Source organism: Gopherus evgoodei, chromosome 13 (assembly GCF_007399415.2).
Source record: "Gopherus evgoodei ecotype Sinaloan lineage chromosome 13, rGopEvg1_v1.p, whole genome shotgun sequence".
Taxonomy (NCBI): domain Eukaryota; kingdom Metazoa; phylum Chordata; order Testudines; family Testudinidae; genus Gopherus; species Gopherus evgoodei.
This window is the reverse complement of record NC_044334.1, coordinates 23282749-23300932: the sequence shown is the minus strand read 5'-3', so window position 1 is coordinate 23300932 and position 18184 is coordinate 23282749. Positions and strand designations below refer to the sequence as shown.

The 18184-nt window shown below is 43.3% G+C and overlaps 1 protein-coding gene across 2 annotated transcripts in view; it reads left to right on the top strand.

The window, feature by feature from the left end:
- The first annotated feature begins 3230 nt into the window (after nucleotides 1–3230).
- The window catches only part of CCDC60 (coiled-coil domain containing 60), a 108483-nt gene continuing 93529 nt past the window's right edge, over nucleotides 3231–18184 (top strand). For both annotated transcript variants that reach the window (XM_030583250.1, XM_030583249.1), the window contains exon 1: nucleotides 3231–4019. In XM_030583250.1, coding sequence (XP_030439110.1) covers nucleotides 3714–4019 — 306 coding nt within the window. In that variant the 5' untranslated portion in view covers nucleotides 3231–3713. The remainder of the gene's footprint in view (nucleotides 4020–18184) is intronic.

Sequence of the window (18184 nt, the reverse complement as noted above, 5' to 3'; positions counted from 1 at the left end):
GATGATAGTAGATCAGGCCTTTCTGTTTAAATCCCTAGAATAAAAGTCTAACGCTAAGTGAGATGTTGCAGTCTGTATTAAGAAAATCATGGAAATGAATTATTTCCTTAAGGTTTTTAGTATGTATATACACCTGTTGTTCACGGTGTTGCAAGATGCAGGGTCAGTGGCAAAATGAAATTAACAAGACTCTGTCAGAACCCTTTAGCCTGCAACAATCCTACTGCTACTTCGTCTCAGTTCTGACTCGCCGTCTCAGAGTGCTGGTGGCAGTAGCATTTTAATTTATATTTGAGTGAGGACAAAACTAAATATATGAGCACATGAGTCTGACACATTAAAAGCCAAGAAAATTAAAATGAGAAACCAGAAATGAGGTGCAATCATCCAGAACAGCCCAAGCAGAATGCTAAGAAATGCCTTTAGATGCTTCCTACAGTAACAGTTTTCACTTTGAGAAGACTGAGACCACAACTGGAAAAGCGGACAAACTTTTTTTTTTTTTCTTGCCAGATCACCAAATGTGAAGTCTTAATTGCCTGTGGACAAATGATGGGGGTAGGCTCCCTACCTTGCTCCGCACACAGATAGAAAAGGCCAGGTCTTGGAAATGGTGCATAAGAAGGAGCAATATGATTTGGACAAAGCCTGACTGAGGGAGAGGGAAGAGTTAATCTTTGGTATCTAGTTCTGGCTAGTAGGTTTAGTCCTCTCAATCTTCCAGGAATCTGATTTCTCTTTTATGTAACTTAAGTGTCATGTCACTTTCAAAACTACTTGCTTACAAAATCAGACCTAAAACTACAGAAGTGTTACAGCACATTATTACTGAAAATTTGCTTACTTTTCATTTTTACCATACAATTATAAAATAAATCAATTGGAATATAAATACTGTACTTACATTTCAGTGTGTCATATATAGAGCAGTATAAACAAGTCATTATCTGCATGAAATTTTAGTTTTGTACTGACTTCGCTAGTGCTTTTTCTGTAGCCTCTTGTAAAACTAAGCAAATAGCTAGATGAGTTGGAAGACCTCTGTATACTCCCAGAAGTACATGTACCCCTTGTTGCGAACCACTTCTACAGGTAGGAGGGTTGGGTAAATTTATTTTACAGCATTGCCATGAAAGATGGCACCTTGGACCGTGGGCAGCTAGACTACATAACTGTTTTTCAAATCTTATTTCTAGCAAAGTTTTATTTAAAGTAAAAGAAAACAAATGCGAGGGGAGTACTGCAGGCTTTCCCCCCACGTTTAAGCATCTCTTTTTAGGAAACAGAACATGTATTTGTAAATAATACCCTCCAAAGTTTTTTATAGAATTCAAAAGATTGGGAGAGTTTTTAACAAGATACAAACATTCATTCCCTGGAAACTCTATACTATAAATAATAGGCTGTTTTCTCCTGCTATTATATGTATTGTAGGCCAGAAAAGATATATAGTTATTAAACTCATCTTGAATTCTCATTTTCCAGCCGCTAGGGTTTGTTTGCCAAGATTTGCGTGAAGTCTGAAAAGTTGTGCTGAAGAAGCTCACTGACAGTATTGTGTGAGTGGTGTGTGGTCGTTGTGGTTTTTCTGTTTAAAGTTGGCTAGGGGCTAGAGCTTCCCCGGGGAAGCAGGAGATTTGATTTTCTAATTCTATATAGCTAACTGGCTATGGGCTGAATCCTGCCATTGTCTCCAATAAACCAGGTGCATGTCCGGTGTGTGTGTGACCAAGGAACCTCTCTTTCTATACTTCACTCTTCCCCTCTATAAAATGGGAGTAAAAAGCTCCACATGGAGTATTGTGAATATTAATATCTCCAAAGAACTTTGCTCTTCTCTGGATCTTTCATCTAACATTTTTCAACCTATTAATCATAATATAATTTCATGATCTCGACAACTGGGGGGCCAAAATCATGGGTAATACCAATTTGTGTTCCCCTTATGCCCGGAATCAGTTCAGTTACCCCCCAGCATGAGTGATCCTGGTGTGCATACACAATAGCATATATTGAAATGCCTTTATGCACTTGTTAGGGTTTGGGCTGTTCCCCCTCCCCACCAACACCCAGTTCTGAATCTGTTGCTGTTCCAGCTTCAGTCTGCTGTGCCTGCGGAACATAACTGCCCACTCAACATGGATAACGCAGGGAAAGGGGGAGTAGGTAGCAGTTAGGGGTGCTGAATGCTGCAAGCCATTGAACTGAGCTGTAGCCCCCCTGGAACCACTTCAAGCTGGGGGGCCGCAGCACCTATGGTAACAATCCTCCCAGCTTCCACCAGCCAGGGCCTTGTGACCAGTCCTGTGTGCGCCCTACAGGCGGGGGGCTCTGTGTAAAGCCAGACCTCGCAGGCTGTGGGGCCCGGCTTCGGCACTGGAGGTCCGCCCTAGCCAGGGGGTCCCAAACGAGTTACTAGGCCCCGCCCCACCCCCACTCCAGCGCCCCCCAGTGGGGCAGGCAGGTCCCGGCTCTGCCCCCGGGAGGCGGGGGAGCACTACGTAGAAGCGCCGTTGGCACAGTCCAGTCTCCTGGCGGGTGACGTCAGCAGCTATGCCCCGCCCTCAGCGGGGCAGGGGCCCAAGGGGAGGCCGCCGAGGCCCGTGACGCGTCGTCAGGGGCAACAGGGGACGCCGTCTCGGGCGGGTCGGCTGGGTGGAGAGGCGCTGCCGGGGACACGCTCCGGCCGACGGGCTCGGGGCGGGGGGGTTCAGCACCTGTCTCCAAGGGGGGGCTCACACCTGGGCTCAGAGGGGGTGGTTCAGTGGGAGGGCTCAGCACCTGGGCCGGGGGGGGGGGGAGAGAGGCTCGGGGGGGGGTCTCAGCACCTGGACTCGGAGGGGAGAGCTCAGTGGGGGAGGGCTCAGCACCTGGGCCCGGGGGGGGAGGGAGGCTCAGTGGGGGGGTCTCAGCACCTGGACTCCGAGGGGGGAGCTCAGTGGGGGAGGGCCCAGCACTTGGACTAGGAGGGGGAGGCTCAGTGGGGGAGGGCTCAGCACCTGGGCCCGGGGGGGAGGGAGGCTCAGTGGGGGGGTCTCAGCGAGGGGGGGGTCTCAGCACCTGGACTCCGAGGGGGGAGCTCAGTGGGGGAGGGCTCAGCACCTGGACACAAAGGGAGGATTGGGGCAGGGCTCAGTGAAAGGGGGGCATCAGTTCCTTGACCTTGGAGGGAGTCTCTGAACTGTGTGGCGCTCTGCTCCTGAGCTCAGGGCAGGGGGTCTCTGTGCTGTGGGAGTGGGGAAGGGGCATTGCCTCGTTTGGGGGCCCTACCTATCGTCTTGTTAGAATTCAAATTGCAAGGAGATAGTTTTTATTGTCTTTTGAAATGAATAAATAAAGCTGTTCCGAGGGATCCCAGAGAGCTCTCTGTTCAGCCCTGTGTGTTGTGGGTTCCCTGGACTGTTGGTTGTTTTAGTGGGCCAGGGTTGTGGGTTTGTTCATAAACAATTTATCTCTTCTGGCTGAGGGTATTGCAGAGTGGATTGGCTTTATATCTCAAGTTATTTTGTGGCAGATGCTTTTGATAAGTTACTTTGCAAATTAAAAGGAAGATCAGCTCTGGGGTCCATGCAGCAGGTGACCGTTGGTCTTAAGGGCTGTGTTCTGTGGCAGGGGTTGCTTTTAGGTGAAAAGAGGGGGATCAAGATCACCAATAGCAGCAGTAGAAGCACCAGGGTCCCACCCAAGGACCAGTATAATTAGCCAGCAGGTTGATGAGCAACAAAATCAGGATGCCTGGGAATACCAAGACTTTGGACCCTCGTTATTTTGTGCTCATAAGACCATTGCCCATCCCCACACTGAAAGGTGCAAAGGTCCAAGCTAGAAGTAGTACCGTTTATAACTGCTGGGAATCCACAAGGGAGCAAATGTTTTGGGAGAGCTACCACAGGAGGCACAAGCAACTCACTCAGCATGGGTACTGGACACCCAGCTGGAAACCTTACCAGGAGCTTGGAAAAATTCTCTACTTAGAGCCAAAGAAACTCACCCTCCACTATTTAGGACAGATGCCCCAGGTAAGAACATAAGAAAATTCCTCTTCTGAATTATTAACTCTTCAATTTTTTTCATTCCTGCTTTTAATAGCAAAGCAAAAAGGGTCGTCTTGTAAGTAAATTGTAGAGGCACATTCTACTGGAAAAGAATAGTCAATTTTTGCTTTTGGACCAAAAAGGCAATGTGAAACGTGCTGTGCCAGCCTATTAATCAATCATTCCAATATAATCAAACTAGTAATGACACCACAGAACATCAGTAGAAAAGTTAGACCAGAGGAAAGTGCTTTGACCTTATATTTTGCAGTTTGAGAACAGAGAAGAGCCTTTTAAACTTGGTCTTTGGAGGCTTTAGCAGAAGCAGTTTCAGTAAAGTGGAGAAATTAGAAAGACGATTGGTGGGATCCAAGAGAAAACTGGGGTAATAGGAATATACAGCCTTTTTAAGGAGAGGTAACCAGATCATTCTTGAAAACAGAAAGGAAGGAGCAAATAAAGAGAGAATGACTGAGGATGAGGGGAAGATGAACTAGAAGATGGGAAATGTTGTGGTCTCAGGGATGGGACAATGGGTTAGAAATTGAGCATAACAGGGACACCTCAGAATTGGAGATGGGGTGATGGAGCAAAGGAAAAGTCTGGGGGATGGGGGTTAGGATTGAGGAGAGTTGTTAGAGAAGTGGTATGAAAGCTCTGGTATCAAGTAGAGATACAGATGTACAGTTTTAGATGTTATCACAGCATATGTTATGTTCTAAAATGTATTTGTATTTGAGTTCATAGAAAGTCTACTATGGTTAACTATCATTATTTATATGCTACTTTGGCTGCCAGTGTAATTATCACCTCCTACTGGTCTCCTTTGCTGTTACACAGGGGCTCAGTAAGGGGATCTTACTCTTCCATAGGGCCCTTTTACTGTCTGATTTAATGATTTGAGTTATAAGGCCAAAAATATCATTTGCTTGGTTGCCAGCACTTGAAATTCAATTGCAAAGTCCCATCATTTGCGTCTGTTTTCTTCACCATTGTGGTTCATGCAAGGAAATCTATAATTCTCTGAGTTGTTGTTGTTGTTTGTTGTTTATGCTCTCCTCCAAGTGAAGCAACATGTATTGTCTGAATGTAGTCATCTTTCTCTCTCTCTGACTTTGCAATTATAAAGCAAGCCATAGTGACTTTGGCCCAGATCCACGCAGGGATTTAGGTGCTGTTCAATTTTCTGCACTGATTGTGTGTTGGAATACATATATAGCTTAAAGTTTCAGATGGAATGTTTTTCAAGCTCTAAACAGAGACTGGCTCCCGTGCACTGCATTTGACTGCGCTTCTAACATCCTATCATCCTGAAAGGGAAAAGGCTTTTGGTTCTATGTGTACAGCAAGTTTGCCAGTATTTTTGCCTATGATGCTATTTTTGGCTTTATAGCACGTAACCACTGAAATGCCCTTCCCTCCGACTCTAGAAGAACCATTCATGTTTAGATATTCAGCAGCAACTGTCGTTTAGACTCCCACACTAATCTTGAAACTCAATCGTAATTTTGCACAGAAGATGAAGGTTCTGGAAAGAAATCTGAACTCTGCTGATTGAGATTTGAACTAAATGAGCAGGTTAAAATATATAATTTCTATGAAGAGTAATTTGATCTAAACCAGGAAGGTGCATTGAAAATACTGTGTATGATGGTAGCAGCTTAAATTAGAGGTTTTCAGAGCCACTAGCGGGATTTAGCCATTCAACTCCCATTCATTTATACGGGCACTGTGTTCCTAAATCCCCTGCTCAGCTTTGAAAATCTCAATGTCATTATATAGTAAAACATGATTTTACTCCCAAAAGACTTCGGGGCCTGAAGAATGGCCATATATTGATTATTTTGTAATTCAGTATGTACTTGATGACTGCAGACATGAGAACTACCAGTATACTTTTTAACCACTGGGTGAGGTGAGAGCAGTAGTCTTCCTAGAAATGAAAAGCTTAATTTCTTCAATATATTTGCTCCCAAAAATTAGCATTTGTTCTGATCACCAACATGGCCAGAGGATAATGGTGGTGAATAACAGTTAAGTCTGTAAACAGCAAAGCTCCGTAACCCTCTGGATTTAATAGGACTTGAGTTGGTGCTCTCCTGTGAGTTATTATCTATTGACAACCACTACTTCCTAAATTGAAAAGCTCTTAAAATGGGCTAAAAGTGATTGAGGACTTATTATGATGTGATTACATAGGAAGATATGGGCATAGGGTGCAATGATCGTTGGCTAATTGCACATCTAGGGTATTATTTAAGTGATTGGTAGTGATCAGTATGATTCTAGCCGACAAATATGTCTAAAATAGCTGTATTTTTTTCCTGTTAGTTTCTGCATTATTATTATTTAAGTAAATCTATTATCCCTGGAAACTTACAGCTGGTTCTTGAATATTTTAGCTTTTGCCCATCTGAAAAAGCTACTCTTTCGTGCTTAAATAACAATTTTGGAATGTGTTGTCTACTTTACAATGAAAACAGTAAGGCCGTGTCTACACTACAAAGTTGACTTATGTTATGTGAACAATCATCCATTCTGTAATTAAACCACTTTAGCATGTCCACACAATGCTCCATATGACAGTAGATCGCGTCCACAGTTGGTGCTCATGCATTGACAGAGGGCAGAGCACCATGGGTACCTATTCCACTGTGCAACTCACCACCATCTGCCAGTGAGTGTTCTGGAAAGGGCTCACGGTGACTCATGGGAGCAGGCTCGCCATCCCATCATGCAGTTTTCTCCATCCCATCATTCCATGGGCTTCTGACTACATTTCACATCTGACTACATTTCACGCCACTTTTCAACAGTGTATGAATGCCGCACAGCCTGCTGGAGCTCGCAGCCCCACCCCCTTACCATGCCGCTCAAAGCAGCAGGAGCTGCCGAGGAGCGGTCCAGAGTGCTGGCACCGGCAGCGTAGTACACTGAGGCTCCGGCAGAGGGGGAAAGCAGGGGAGGGGCTAGGGAAGCCTCCCCAGCCGGGAGCTCAGGAGAGCCGGATGTGACCTGCGGGCCGGTGTAACAACAGAAAAACCTCTGTCTCCCAGTTGCCCACCCCTTTAACAACCAGTTCTAAACTGGCTTCTAAATTTAACAACTGGTTCACATGAACTGGTCTGAACCAGCTCCAGTTCACCACTGGCTGCAGGTTGAGCAGGGCTGTCCAGAGGATTCAGTGGGCCTGGGGCAAAGCAATTTCGGGGGGGCCCCTTCCATAAAAAAAAGTTGCAATACTATATTCTCATGGGGTCCCCTGCTGGGCCTGGGGCAAATTGCTCCACTTGCCCCGCCCCGGGCAGCCCTAGGGTTGAGGCAGGGGGCAGGGGTATGAGAGGGGGTATGGGCTCTGGGCTGGGGTACGGGATCTAGGATGGGGCTTGGGGATGAGGGGTTTAAGATGTAGGAGAGGGCTCAGGGTTGGGGCATGTGCTTACCTTGGGTGGCTCCTGGTCAGTGGCACAGCAGGGCTAAGGCAGGCTCCCTGTCCTGGATCAGGTCCGGCTCCTAGGCAGGGAGCCAGAAGGCTCCATGTGCTGCTCTCTTGCCTACATGCATCGCCTGCCCCCCAGCTCCCATTGGCCATGGTTCCCAGCCAATGGGAGTGCAGAGCCGGTGCTCGGGCTGGGGTCAGCACATGGAGCCCTGTGGTTTTTTCCCCCCGCAGGAGCTGGACCTGCTGGCTGCTTCCAGGACGTAGCACGGTGCCAGGACAGGAGGGACGAGCCTGCCTTAGCCCTGCAGCATCACCAACCAGACTTTTAACAGCCCAGTTGGTGGTGCTGATCGGAGCTGCCAGGATCCCTTTTCACCCAGGCATTCTAGTCGAAAACCAGACACCTGGTAACCCTACTTTAGCAGACATGGGAGGCCTGCTTTCCCCTAATTTACGAAGGTTTTATTATCTGAGGGCAGTTGGGTGGCCCAATCCCATGTTAGAGCCTCTATGTTTGCAGGAGTTAAAATGCCTTGACATTCCAATTATCCCCACAATGTCAATGTTTTTTAGATGTGGCCTAAACAGGCCTGCTTCATACTTCTGTCCCTAGTTTTTGCCCCAATCCACTCAGTTTAATTAGGCAACCAATTGGCCACTCATCCCCTCCAGAGCTTCTTTCCTGGTTCCTGGCATTCTGTCTTTATACAATTGTTTGTGGGAAATATACTCCCCAGAAGGGAGTATATTTCAGCATTGCACCCAGTTTAAATGCTGTCTAAATGGCATGATTGACCCCTTTTTAAAGCATCCATTACATATAAGTTGAAGTAACTTCATTTGGTTTTAGGTATTGTTTCTCTCTCTCTCTCTCCTTCTCTAAAAATGTTGGGCACACACTAAGCAGACAGGACTGATTCATTAAAAGTCAAGGAATGTCACTTTCCAGACAGAATATTTGATTTCCTAAGTGTCCAGAGCAGTGTGTTAAAGGTCTTTTTGTGATTCCTTGGTGTAACAGTGCGTGGTGATGATAGTCACCTTTTATCATTTTCATTAATTGCTGTAACAAATCCATTTGCAAAACCTCTGGGGTGGCTTGTTGACTTTTTACATGAAAGAAAGGTGGCCTTTTTGACTAAGCCTAAAACAATCCAATTCCACAGAATTTGCAGTATCGTTAATGTCCCAGCCGACTCTATGCTTGTGATAAGAGTATGTTCTGTAATTGTGTGTGTTAGGTAAATAGGTCACTAGATAAGATTGATAACAGCGTCAGCAAAGAAATGTTTTCAACTAGCACTGGAGAAGAAATTACATAGAAATTTGGCTAGAAATCACACTGGTGTTATTCAGATTGCCATAATTAGAGATTTGTCAGGGTTTCCATTGCGAATCCTTATTTTTCAGAGGACATGTACTCCACTGCAAAAATCTCTGCTCCAGGCTGAAGCTTAGGGACAAATTTATGGCCACTCCTGCCTGGGTGTGGTAGAGCAGGGAAATAATGCAAGGGGTCTTTTCCCTCTCAGTTCACCCTCGCAAGGGGCAGTCATCATTTAACTGCCACTCTGAGGAGAGTAGGAAAAGGAAGTTGGCTGTTGTATTGCCAGAGCACTGGCAGCTCCAGAGGGGGCAGGTTGGGCAGACAGACAGCACTGGCAGGGAGCACTACCAGTGGCTTCTGAAACAAGTAGGATGGTGTTTGTACCTTTCCCCTACAAAGTATTATTATGCCTTAGGCTGACTTAAAAATCCCAAATGCAAGTAAATATTTAGGACATGGTTTTTCCTTTTGATGCCTACAGTATATCTCTGCGCAGGAAGCCTGAGAAAGTCCAGTGCATGTGCTGATCAGTTCGAGTCAGCACGGTTGCAATCATAATACCAGTAAATGCATATTTAGTTTTATGATTTATTGCCATTACTTTCATGGGAGGGCGGGGTTGGGAGGGGGCTGGCAACATTTACCCATAACCACCCATGACAACGTTTTTGCCCCATCAGGAATTGGGAGCTCAACCCAGAATTCCAGTGGGTGCCAGAGACTGCGGGAACTGTGGGATAGCGACTCCAAAAGTCAACACTAGCCTCAGTACTGTGGATGCACTCCGCCAACTTAATGTTCTTAAGTGGGGACACACACAATTGACTGTATAAAATCAATTTTTAAAAAATTGACTTCTATAAATTTGACCTAATTTCGTAGTGTAGACATTAGAGTTAAAGGACCTTTACAGTGTCATGGCATTAGAGTGAGAGCTTTAAAAGAGAAACAATTTTTCATTCAATATTTTTTTTAGAATCGACTTTTCCCTATCTCTTCCCCATGTAATACTTTTCCAGATTCCGCACACTGTAGTGAGAGAACCACCAATTCAGGAATTACAATAGTCCTGTGAGTAGCTGCTTTGATGCAGATGGAATGCACAGAGAGAGCATGGGGGGATGTGACTGGGTAACTGGAGTAGCTGCAAGTGTGGACTTCACAAAGTTGCTCCGATCGGCCATTGTGCATTTCAAATGTAAAAATTACTTGGGAATCAAGATGGTGTAAAATATTCAGTTACACAAGAATTGTCTGCAGAGTTGCAGCTGCAATGTTTGTGCAATGCATGCAAACCAGAGTCAAACCACAAAGCTTTATACTCTAGAAAAAGGGGAATTTCGTGTGTAGAGCTGTCATTGCTAACTCTGATGGGCTGCAAGATATTGCACCTTAAAACTGTCACTGGGCCAGGACGAAATAAATTATCTGAGAACAATGTAGTTTTTAAGGCAAATTCCTCATTTTGCGGAAAATAGTAAACATTTCTGGTGGGTTGCTGTTGTGGTGCTTTGTTTTGTTTTTTAAAATGGCAATTGTTTGTACGTGCTCAGAAGTTTGAAACATTAGAAGTACTCCAAAGCAGGAGAAAGAGGTAGACAAAGTGCAGGTAAGACTGTCAGCGATTTGATACATGCAATTTATCAAGTGGCTTTGCAATGTATCACCTGGCTATCACAAAAACATATGAGAGATATTAGTTACAGATAATGTAAAACAAAAGAGCAGTTGCAAGCATGATTACACTGTGATTACAATTTCAGAGTTCATAGTGTCACATCATAAGAGAGATTTCACTGCTTACTGTGTAAATGAAAGGGTACAGCATCTTGTGCCCCTGAGAGACATGGCTGGCTATACATCAAGAAATGTTGAAAGACTTTCATAGCCTTAGTGCACACTGCTTCCATTGCAGAGCTTTTTGTATAGTTAAAATGAGTATATGAGTAGGCCCCATTTAGGTTTCATGGAGAATTCCTGTGGTTAACATAGCTGGGTTTTACTGATATTTTGCCTCTGCTCATTTTCTTTTGTTTTTAGTATGTAAAATTTTAAACTGTTCTAATTTTTTCTTTGTTAAGCAGAGAAATTTAATTTTTTTTTCTCCTTTTTAAGAACATGCAAAAAAGTAGTTGTTCTACTCAGAGACAGAAAAGTAACTTGTGGAAGTTACTCCACTAATCTTTCTCACAAGCTTCATAACCATAACACATGTGTATGAACGCTTGACATGTTAATCATCAAGTAAGTTAACATCCATTCATGTTGTTTATTTGAGGTGGCATCTTAGCCTTACTTTTTTTCAAGAAAGCAGGTGTGACCCATTAGCACTTTCTACGTTCCCCAAGGTATGTACAGCAACAAGCCACTGAGAACTTGTAATGTACTAACTAGTATTTATGTCTGGCATTGACCTCCAGTAAGTGGAATCTGACTTGCTCAATGTTTCTGATTATTTTGTCTTCTATTACCATAAATTATATTTGTAAACAAAATAACTTTATTTTTTTTAAAAGTTGCAACTGAAAATGTGTTTAAAGGGCTCCAAGTAGCACCCCAAACTAGGTTACGTTTTCTTAACAAAAAATTGACATTTTCTAAAATACCCAAAATGTTAGAATGTCAGGAACTAAACAGTGTGTGATCTAACCATTTGCCCAAAGTCATTGACAATTCTTTATCATGCACTAGCACCCACCCACCCAACTTGCACAGCCTGCCTAACCTTAACTTTGTTCGCTTGTTCGCATTCTATTGGTGCTCTATTGTTGGATGCATGGTGCTGGTTTTATATATTGTTTATTAAAAGTGCAATATTGTCTTAGGGTACATAGTCAAAGTGGTAAATAGGAAGATGGATAATTTGGCTGCATGGTGGGGGGAGAAAACATTTTGGAAATCTAGTGAAAGATGTGACAGGATTTAGCAATTATGTGGATTTGACATCAAAGGAAAGAGAGGAGTCTAAGGTAACGCTAAGTATGGGAGCTTAGGTGATAGAAAAGATAATGATAATGTCAAAAGTGACAGAAGATGGTTTGAGAGGGAAGATAAGTTCAGTTTTAGACACCATTTGCCAAATTGAGAGCTGTGTCTAAGTTAGAGTAACATCTTTTTTTTTTCCTGACCTCCTCAATGTATGTATTCTATCAAATTGGATTCTCCAGACTTCTATTAGACTATTAATTACTACTTGGATTTATTAAAGCTCTGTCTACAATACAGGTGATACAGCAGCATAGCTACAGCGCTGCAGCTGTACCACTGTCGTGCAGACATTTCCTACAGTGATGGAAGGGGTTTTTCCATTGCTGTACTTAATCCACCTCTCTGAGACACACTGGAAGAATTTCTCCATCAACATACTGGTGTGTCCGCTGGGAGCTAGGTCAGCTTAACTAAAGTTATGTCTACAGTGGCAACTAAATGACAAAACTTTTGTCTTTCAGAAGTGTTTAAAAAAACACATCCCTGAAAGACAAAAATTTTACCGAGAACAAGCGCCGATGTGAACAGCTCTTTGTCAGCAGGAGCGCTTTCCTGCCGACAATGCTAACACGGCTCGTTGGGGGTGGGAGATTTTTCTTGGCAGGAGAGCTGACAAACAGCAGCTACACTACATGCCTTTTAGCAACATGGCTGTAGCGTCACGGCCCTGCCGCTAAAAGTTGCGTAGTGTAGACATAGCCTATGACACTCGGGGTAAAAAATCTCACACCCGAGGCTACATCTACACTACAGCATAAAATCGAAATTACTAAAACCGGTTTTATAAAACCGTTATTATCAAATCGATTTTATGCGTCCACACTAGGGCACATTAATTCGGTGGTGTGCGTCCATGGTCCTAGGCTACCATCGATTTCCGGAGCGGTGCACTCTGGGTAGCTACATTAAAGGAATGAAACCAATAACTTCGATTTCCGTCCACACTAACCCTAAATCGAAACAGTAATATCGATTTTAGGGTTACTCGTTGGGGAGGAGTACAGAAATCGATTTTAAGAGCCCTTAAAATCGATTTAAAGTGCCTTGTAGTGTGGACGGGTACAGAGTTAAATCGATTTAACGCTGTTTAAATCGATTTAACTGTGTAGTGTGGATCAGGCCTGAGTGACATTGCAATGTCGATCTAAATTTTAAATGTAGACGTGGCCTAATGTAGACTCCTTGTCCCTTAACAGTGTTTAACTTATTACAAAAAACCTTGAGTTAAAGAATTATTATTTAGGTCTGAAAGCCAAGCACTTAAAGGATAAGAACTGCCAGATTTCCAATTTCCCATGTAACCTTAATTCTGCCCCTTATGCGTCCATTCTGAGCACTGAATGAGCCTGAGGTCCTATGAAAAATAGTTTGTGATCTGGAGGATATATAACAAATTTTAGTTTTGAAACTAGTTAAATGATTACCCATACCACCTTTCTTAGGGTTCTTTTAATTTTGATTGCTTAACTAAAGGAAAACACTTGAGTTTAATTTAGTTGTATAGAGTTTTATGAACAATCTTTAACAATAACAACTAATAATATAGGATATAGGAAGACAAAAATAGTGTTGGACTATGATTTGGCTAACAAAAACTAGAAAAATTGTCATAACCATTCCAGTTTTCAAAATCAAATCATACAATCACAATAGAAAATTAAAACTTGTACACTCAATTTCTATCTTGGAAAGGTGACTTTGGATTTTTGACAAGCCCCTCAGAATAGGACCTCACTTGTGCCAACTGGTTGTCAGCTCCGATGTTGCCAACACAATCAGAGGAAAAACAATTCAAAACGTACAAGAAAATTTTGGTCAACTACTTACATGCCAATTCACTAAGAGCTCCTTCCAATGGACCTATAGTAGTCAGCCCTTGCTACCTATTTCCCAGTGTCTCATATCCCCAAGATCCGACTAACATTCCTGTCATAAACATACAGCTAAGGATAGCATAAAATTCCTCTTTACCCTGTAAAGGTTAATTCCTCTTTTACCTGTAAAGGGTTAAAAAGCTCAAATAACTTGGATGGCACCTAACCAAAAAAAAAACAATAAGGGGAGAAGATACCTTCAAATCTGTGGGGGAAGGTTTTTTGTCTGTGTCTCCTGGAGTCAACAAGGAACCAGGGCAGGGAAAATACATCTTCCTAAGCCATATCTAAACCAGTGATGAGCTGCCAAAATCTTAACAACCGGTTCCCTATAAAAAGTTCTGATTTAAGGGGGGGGGGGTGCGGGGGGGGGGAACATGCCCGGGGACCCCTGCAGGGCCTGGGGCAAACTGTCCCACCTGACCCCCCCCCCCCGGCAACCCTAGAACTTGCAGCCCCCTCCCCCCTTACCTTGCTGGCAGCTCAAAGCAGCAGGACAACTCAGGAGCTCAGCTGAGCTACCCAGCTGCTGACCATGCTGCAGCTCTGCGGGGGGGTGGGCTGGGGGAGACATCCTCATGGGGCCAGGGGCCTGGGGCAAATTGCCCCATTTGCCCTCCCCCCGCGGCCCCGGAGCTTGCAGCCCCCTTACCTTGTCAGCAGCCCAGAGCTTAGCTGAGCTGCCCAGCTGCTGGCCATGCTGCGGCTCTTCGGGGTGGGGGAAGCAGGGGAGGTCCCAGGGGAGACATCCTCGTGGGGCTTAGGGCCCCTGCAGGGCCCGAGCCAATTGCCCCACTTGCCCCCTCCCCTCCTCTCTGGCCAGCCCTGGAGCTTGCAGCAGGACTCCCCACACACACCTTGCCGGACCTCTCAAAAAGCGGCAGCAGGACGACTCCAGAGCTCAGCTGAGCTGCCCAGCTGATGCCAGCAGCTGGCAATGCTGCAGCTGGGGGGAAGCAAGGGAAGAGCTGGGGGAGCCTCAGCCTCCCCAGCTGGGAATCCTGGGAGCAACAGGATAGTCCGGCCCACAAACCGGAGTTCTTTGCCCACTCCCTGGCCCTTTAACAACCTGTTCTACACAGAGGTCTTATTTTAGCAACCAATTCTTGGGAACCTGTGAGAACCTGCTCCAGCTCACCACTGATCTAAACTAAGCATCTGATATTGCAAAAATGGTAACTAATAGCAAAGAAATACCTTAAGTTATCTTTTGTTTTAGCTTGTAAATTTCCCTGTGCTAAGAGGGAGGTTTATCCCTGTTTTTGTAACTTTAAAGTTTTGCCTAGAGGGGAAATCCTCTGCTTTTTAAATCTTTTGTTATTCTGTAGAGCACTTACCATCCTGATTTTTACAGAGGTGATTCTTTTACCTTTTCTTTAATTAAAATTCTTCTTTAAAAAAACCAATTAATTTTCCATTGTTCTTAAGATCCAAGGGTTTGGGTCTGTGTTCACCTGTACCTATTGGTAAGAGTATTATTCTGAAGCCTTCCCCAGGAAAGGGGGTGCAGGACTTGAGGGAATAGGACTCCAAGTGGTCCTTTTCCCTAATTCTTTGTTTAAATCGCTTGGTGGTAGCAGCATACTGTTCAAGGCAAGGTAAAATTTGTGCCTTAAAAAAGCTTTTAACCTAAGCTGGTAAAAATAAGCTTAGGGAGTCTTTCATGTGGGTCCCCACATCTGTACCACAAAGTTCAGAGTGGGGAAGGAACCCTTAACTCCTAACTACATAATCTAAATGCCTACATTTGTGCCAGACTATACAAACTGAGTGCAGTTCAAAAAGCTTGCACACTTGTTTCATTTTATTTCTGTATACACCTAGAACTTGAAAGGCAGTATGAAACCATTAACTATGGTAGACACATGTACAGTGATCTACACTCTTAGTTAACAACAGTAATTTGTTCAGTTTTAAAGCTACATTACAACAATCTTGATAGAAACATGTTACAAAACAAGGACATTCACTGTAACACTGGCAATCTTTAAAACACATACACAGGCATGTACACATCCTTACTAATTAGGTACAGTTTCAGGAAGTGGTCAGTTGATTGATTTGAGAGGTCACCTAAGAGAGAGTCTGTGTTACTTATCACCGGATCATTGTTCAGTTTCCAGGTGTCAGTTTTCAGCTCAGTTATTATTCACAGCTAGAGTTGATGCTGCAAACACAAGTGGTATGAAGGATGGACATAACTATAGTATTTTGTTGGTGCACAAGCAGGCAACACAAATTGCTGGAAAATAGAAAGACCGTTAAAGATGCTTATCAGAGGTAGGTACTTGATGTCACCAAAAGGACTCCTAGATGGCTGGCCCAGGACCTCAATCTTCTCTCTTCCAGGAGTCTTCGCTTTCAAAAAGCAAAAGTGTTGAAGGAGACAGGTCATTTTCTCCTATTTCTCCTGGGTGGTTCAACTTAGTTCCTCTTTTTAGAGGTGCTGGTAGGGTGACCCATACTTCTTATGAGGATTCAGAATATCCAACTGAAATGAGAGTTGTGCTCTCTCACTATCCAATCAGGGAATGTGACGTTAGCTTTTGAGTTCTTACAACTGGACTGACATTTCCAATCTCTTTGGTGCATGTGAGAAAATGTGTTGCATAAAGTTTATATAAGACAAGTTAGGTCATAACTGTTGGTACAACCATCTTGGGATGTACCTTAAATACTGTCTGCTTTGCTCCAGTCAGCCATTTACCTCTCCAAGTCGCTTTCCATTGCTACGCTACGCTGATGAATTGCAATGCATTCCTTAACCAAGTTTGTGGTTACGCTTGCTCAAGTTGTAATTTCTCCATCGATGCTTTGCTGCTTCTGAAATGTTCAGGTTAAAGTTCATATAATTTATAGAAAGTCCCTGTGTATTTTCTGGGTGTTCTGTAAACTTATTTTAACAGTCCATTTATACAAAGAAAAGTCACTTCAAGAACTGTTATACACCAGCAGACTGGAACAACTGTATAAATCATCCATTTCTGTTCTCCTTGTTTTAGCAAGGGACCTTGATGGTATGTTTGGCTGAGCTGAACCTATGCAATTTTAACCAAACAGTTAAATCTCTGATTGTTCCATTTTGTGTTCCATTTTGTGGTCAAGTGTCCTTATAAAGACACTATTTGCTTTTAGTTCCTTTTATTTACTGCCTCTGTCAGCATAGGTGTATTTTACTAACTTGATAGCGTAAACATGCTTGATTGCAAGTATAACCTTACGTCTTCACTTTATTACTTAAAATAAAAGAAATCAATATGAATGCAATCCCTGTCATTAAAGTTTATATTTTTTTCCAAAGCTGTATCATTTATAGTTGACTTTCCTTTTATATCAGTTTTAACTATAATATTATAGTTCATCAAATTCCCTATTTTACTACTATATTTGGCACATCATATAATATCTGAATGTTTGATATTAATCTGATTTTTAATTCATTCACAGACAGGGGAAAAGGGGAAGCCTCTTTAGCTCCACCAGCAGTATGTTCTTGCAAAAGGCTGCAGCAACTCTGAGTTTGCTCAGATTATTGAAGAAAACTAGCCTTGACACTTTGCGCTTTTATTTTCTTAGCCCTCTGTTCTGACTTTCTAAAAGGCCTTGATGCCTGGGCAATTCTTAAATAGTATTAAATCATAATTTGGAGGCATCCATTACTACAGGAAAGAACATATACTGGGTCAGACCAAAGGTCCAGCTAGCCCAGTATCCTGTATTCCAATGTCAGGTGCCCCAGAGGGAATGAATAGAACAGGTAATCGTCAAGTGATCCATACCCTGGTGCCCATTCCCATCTTCTGGCAGAGGCTAGGGACACCATCTCTTCCCATCCTGGCTAATAGCCATTGATGGACCTATCCTCCATGAATTTATCTACTACTTTTTTGAGCCCTGTTATAGATCATGTAATTAAAGACTGTATCATCACACATATACACAAGACAGCAGGATTAAGATTGCAACCATAAATTTGGCATTTCCTACCATTTGAGGAACCTAAATAACTTTATTTCAATGTAATTTATTCATATGTAACTTCCTAGGTTGGTGGGGTTTTTTTAAAGGGAAAAAGATAAAAATTTCTGTTATGTACAACTACAACAACCCCCCACAAAGATGATGATAGCGCATAGTTAGTTATCAGTACTAAGATTATTGAACTCAAGTGATAGAGGCCTATGTTTTTTGAAGCAGAATTTCTGAGTTCTATTTCTCATGCTCCATGTGTGTGGTCTAACTGGCAGCGGTGGTGTGTATTGTTTCTGGTTATGTATACGCTACAAATTCTCAGCCGTTCCTAGCAATTGGAGAAGAGGAATGTCAACCCCTGAATGGTGACATAGCTAGATTTATTCTGATTATTAGTCCCAATACTCAGCACTTTTCATATTCATAGCTTTGTACAAACATTAACTAATCCTCACAACCTTAAGATGGATAAGCAAATGTTATCCCCGTTTTACACATGAGGAAATGGAATCAGAGAGGTGAAGTGTCTTTCCCAAAGCCATACGAC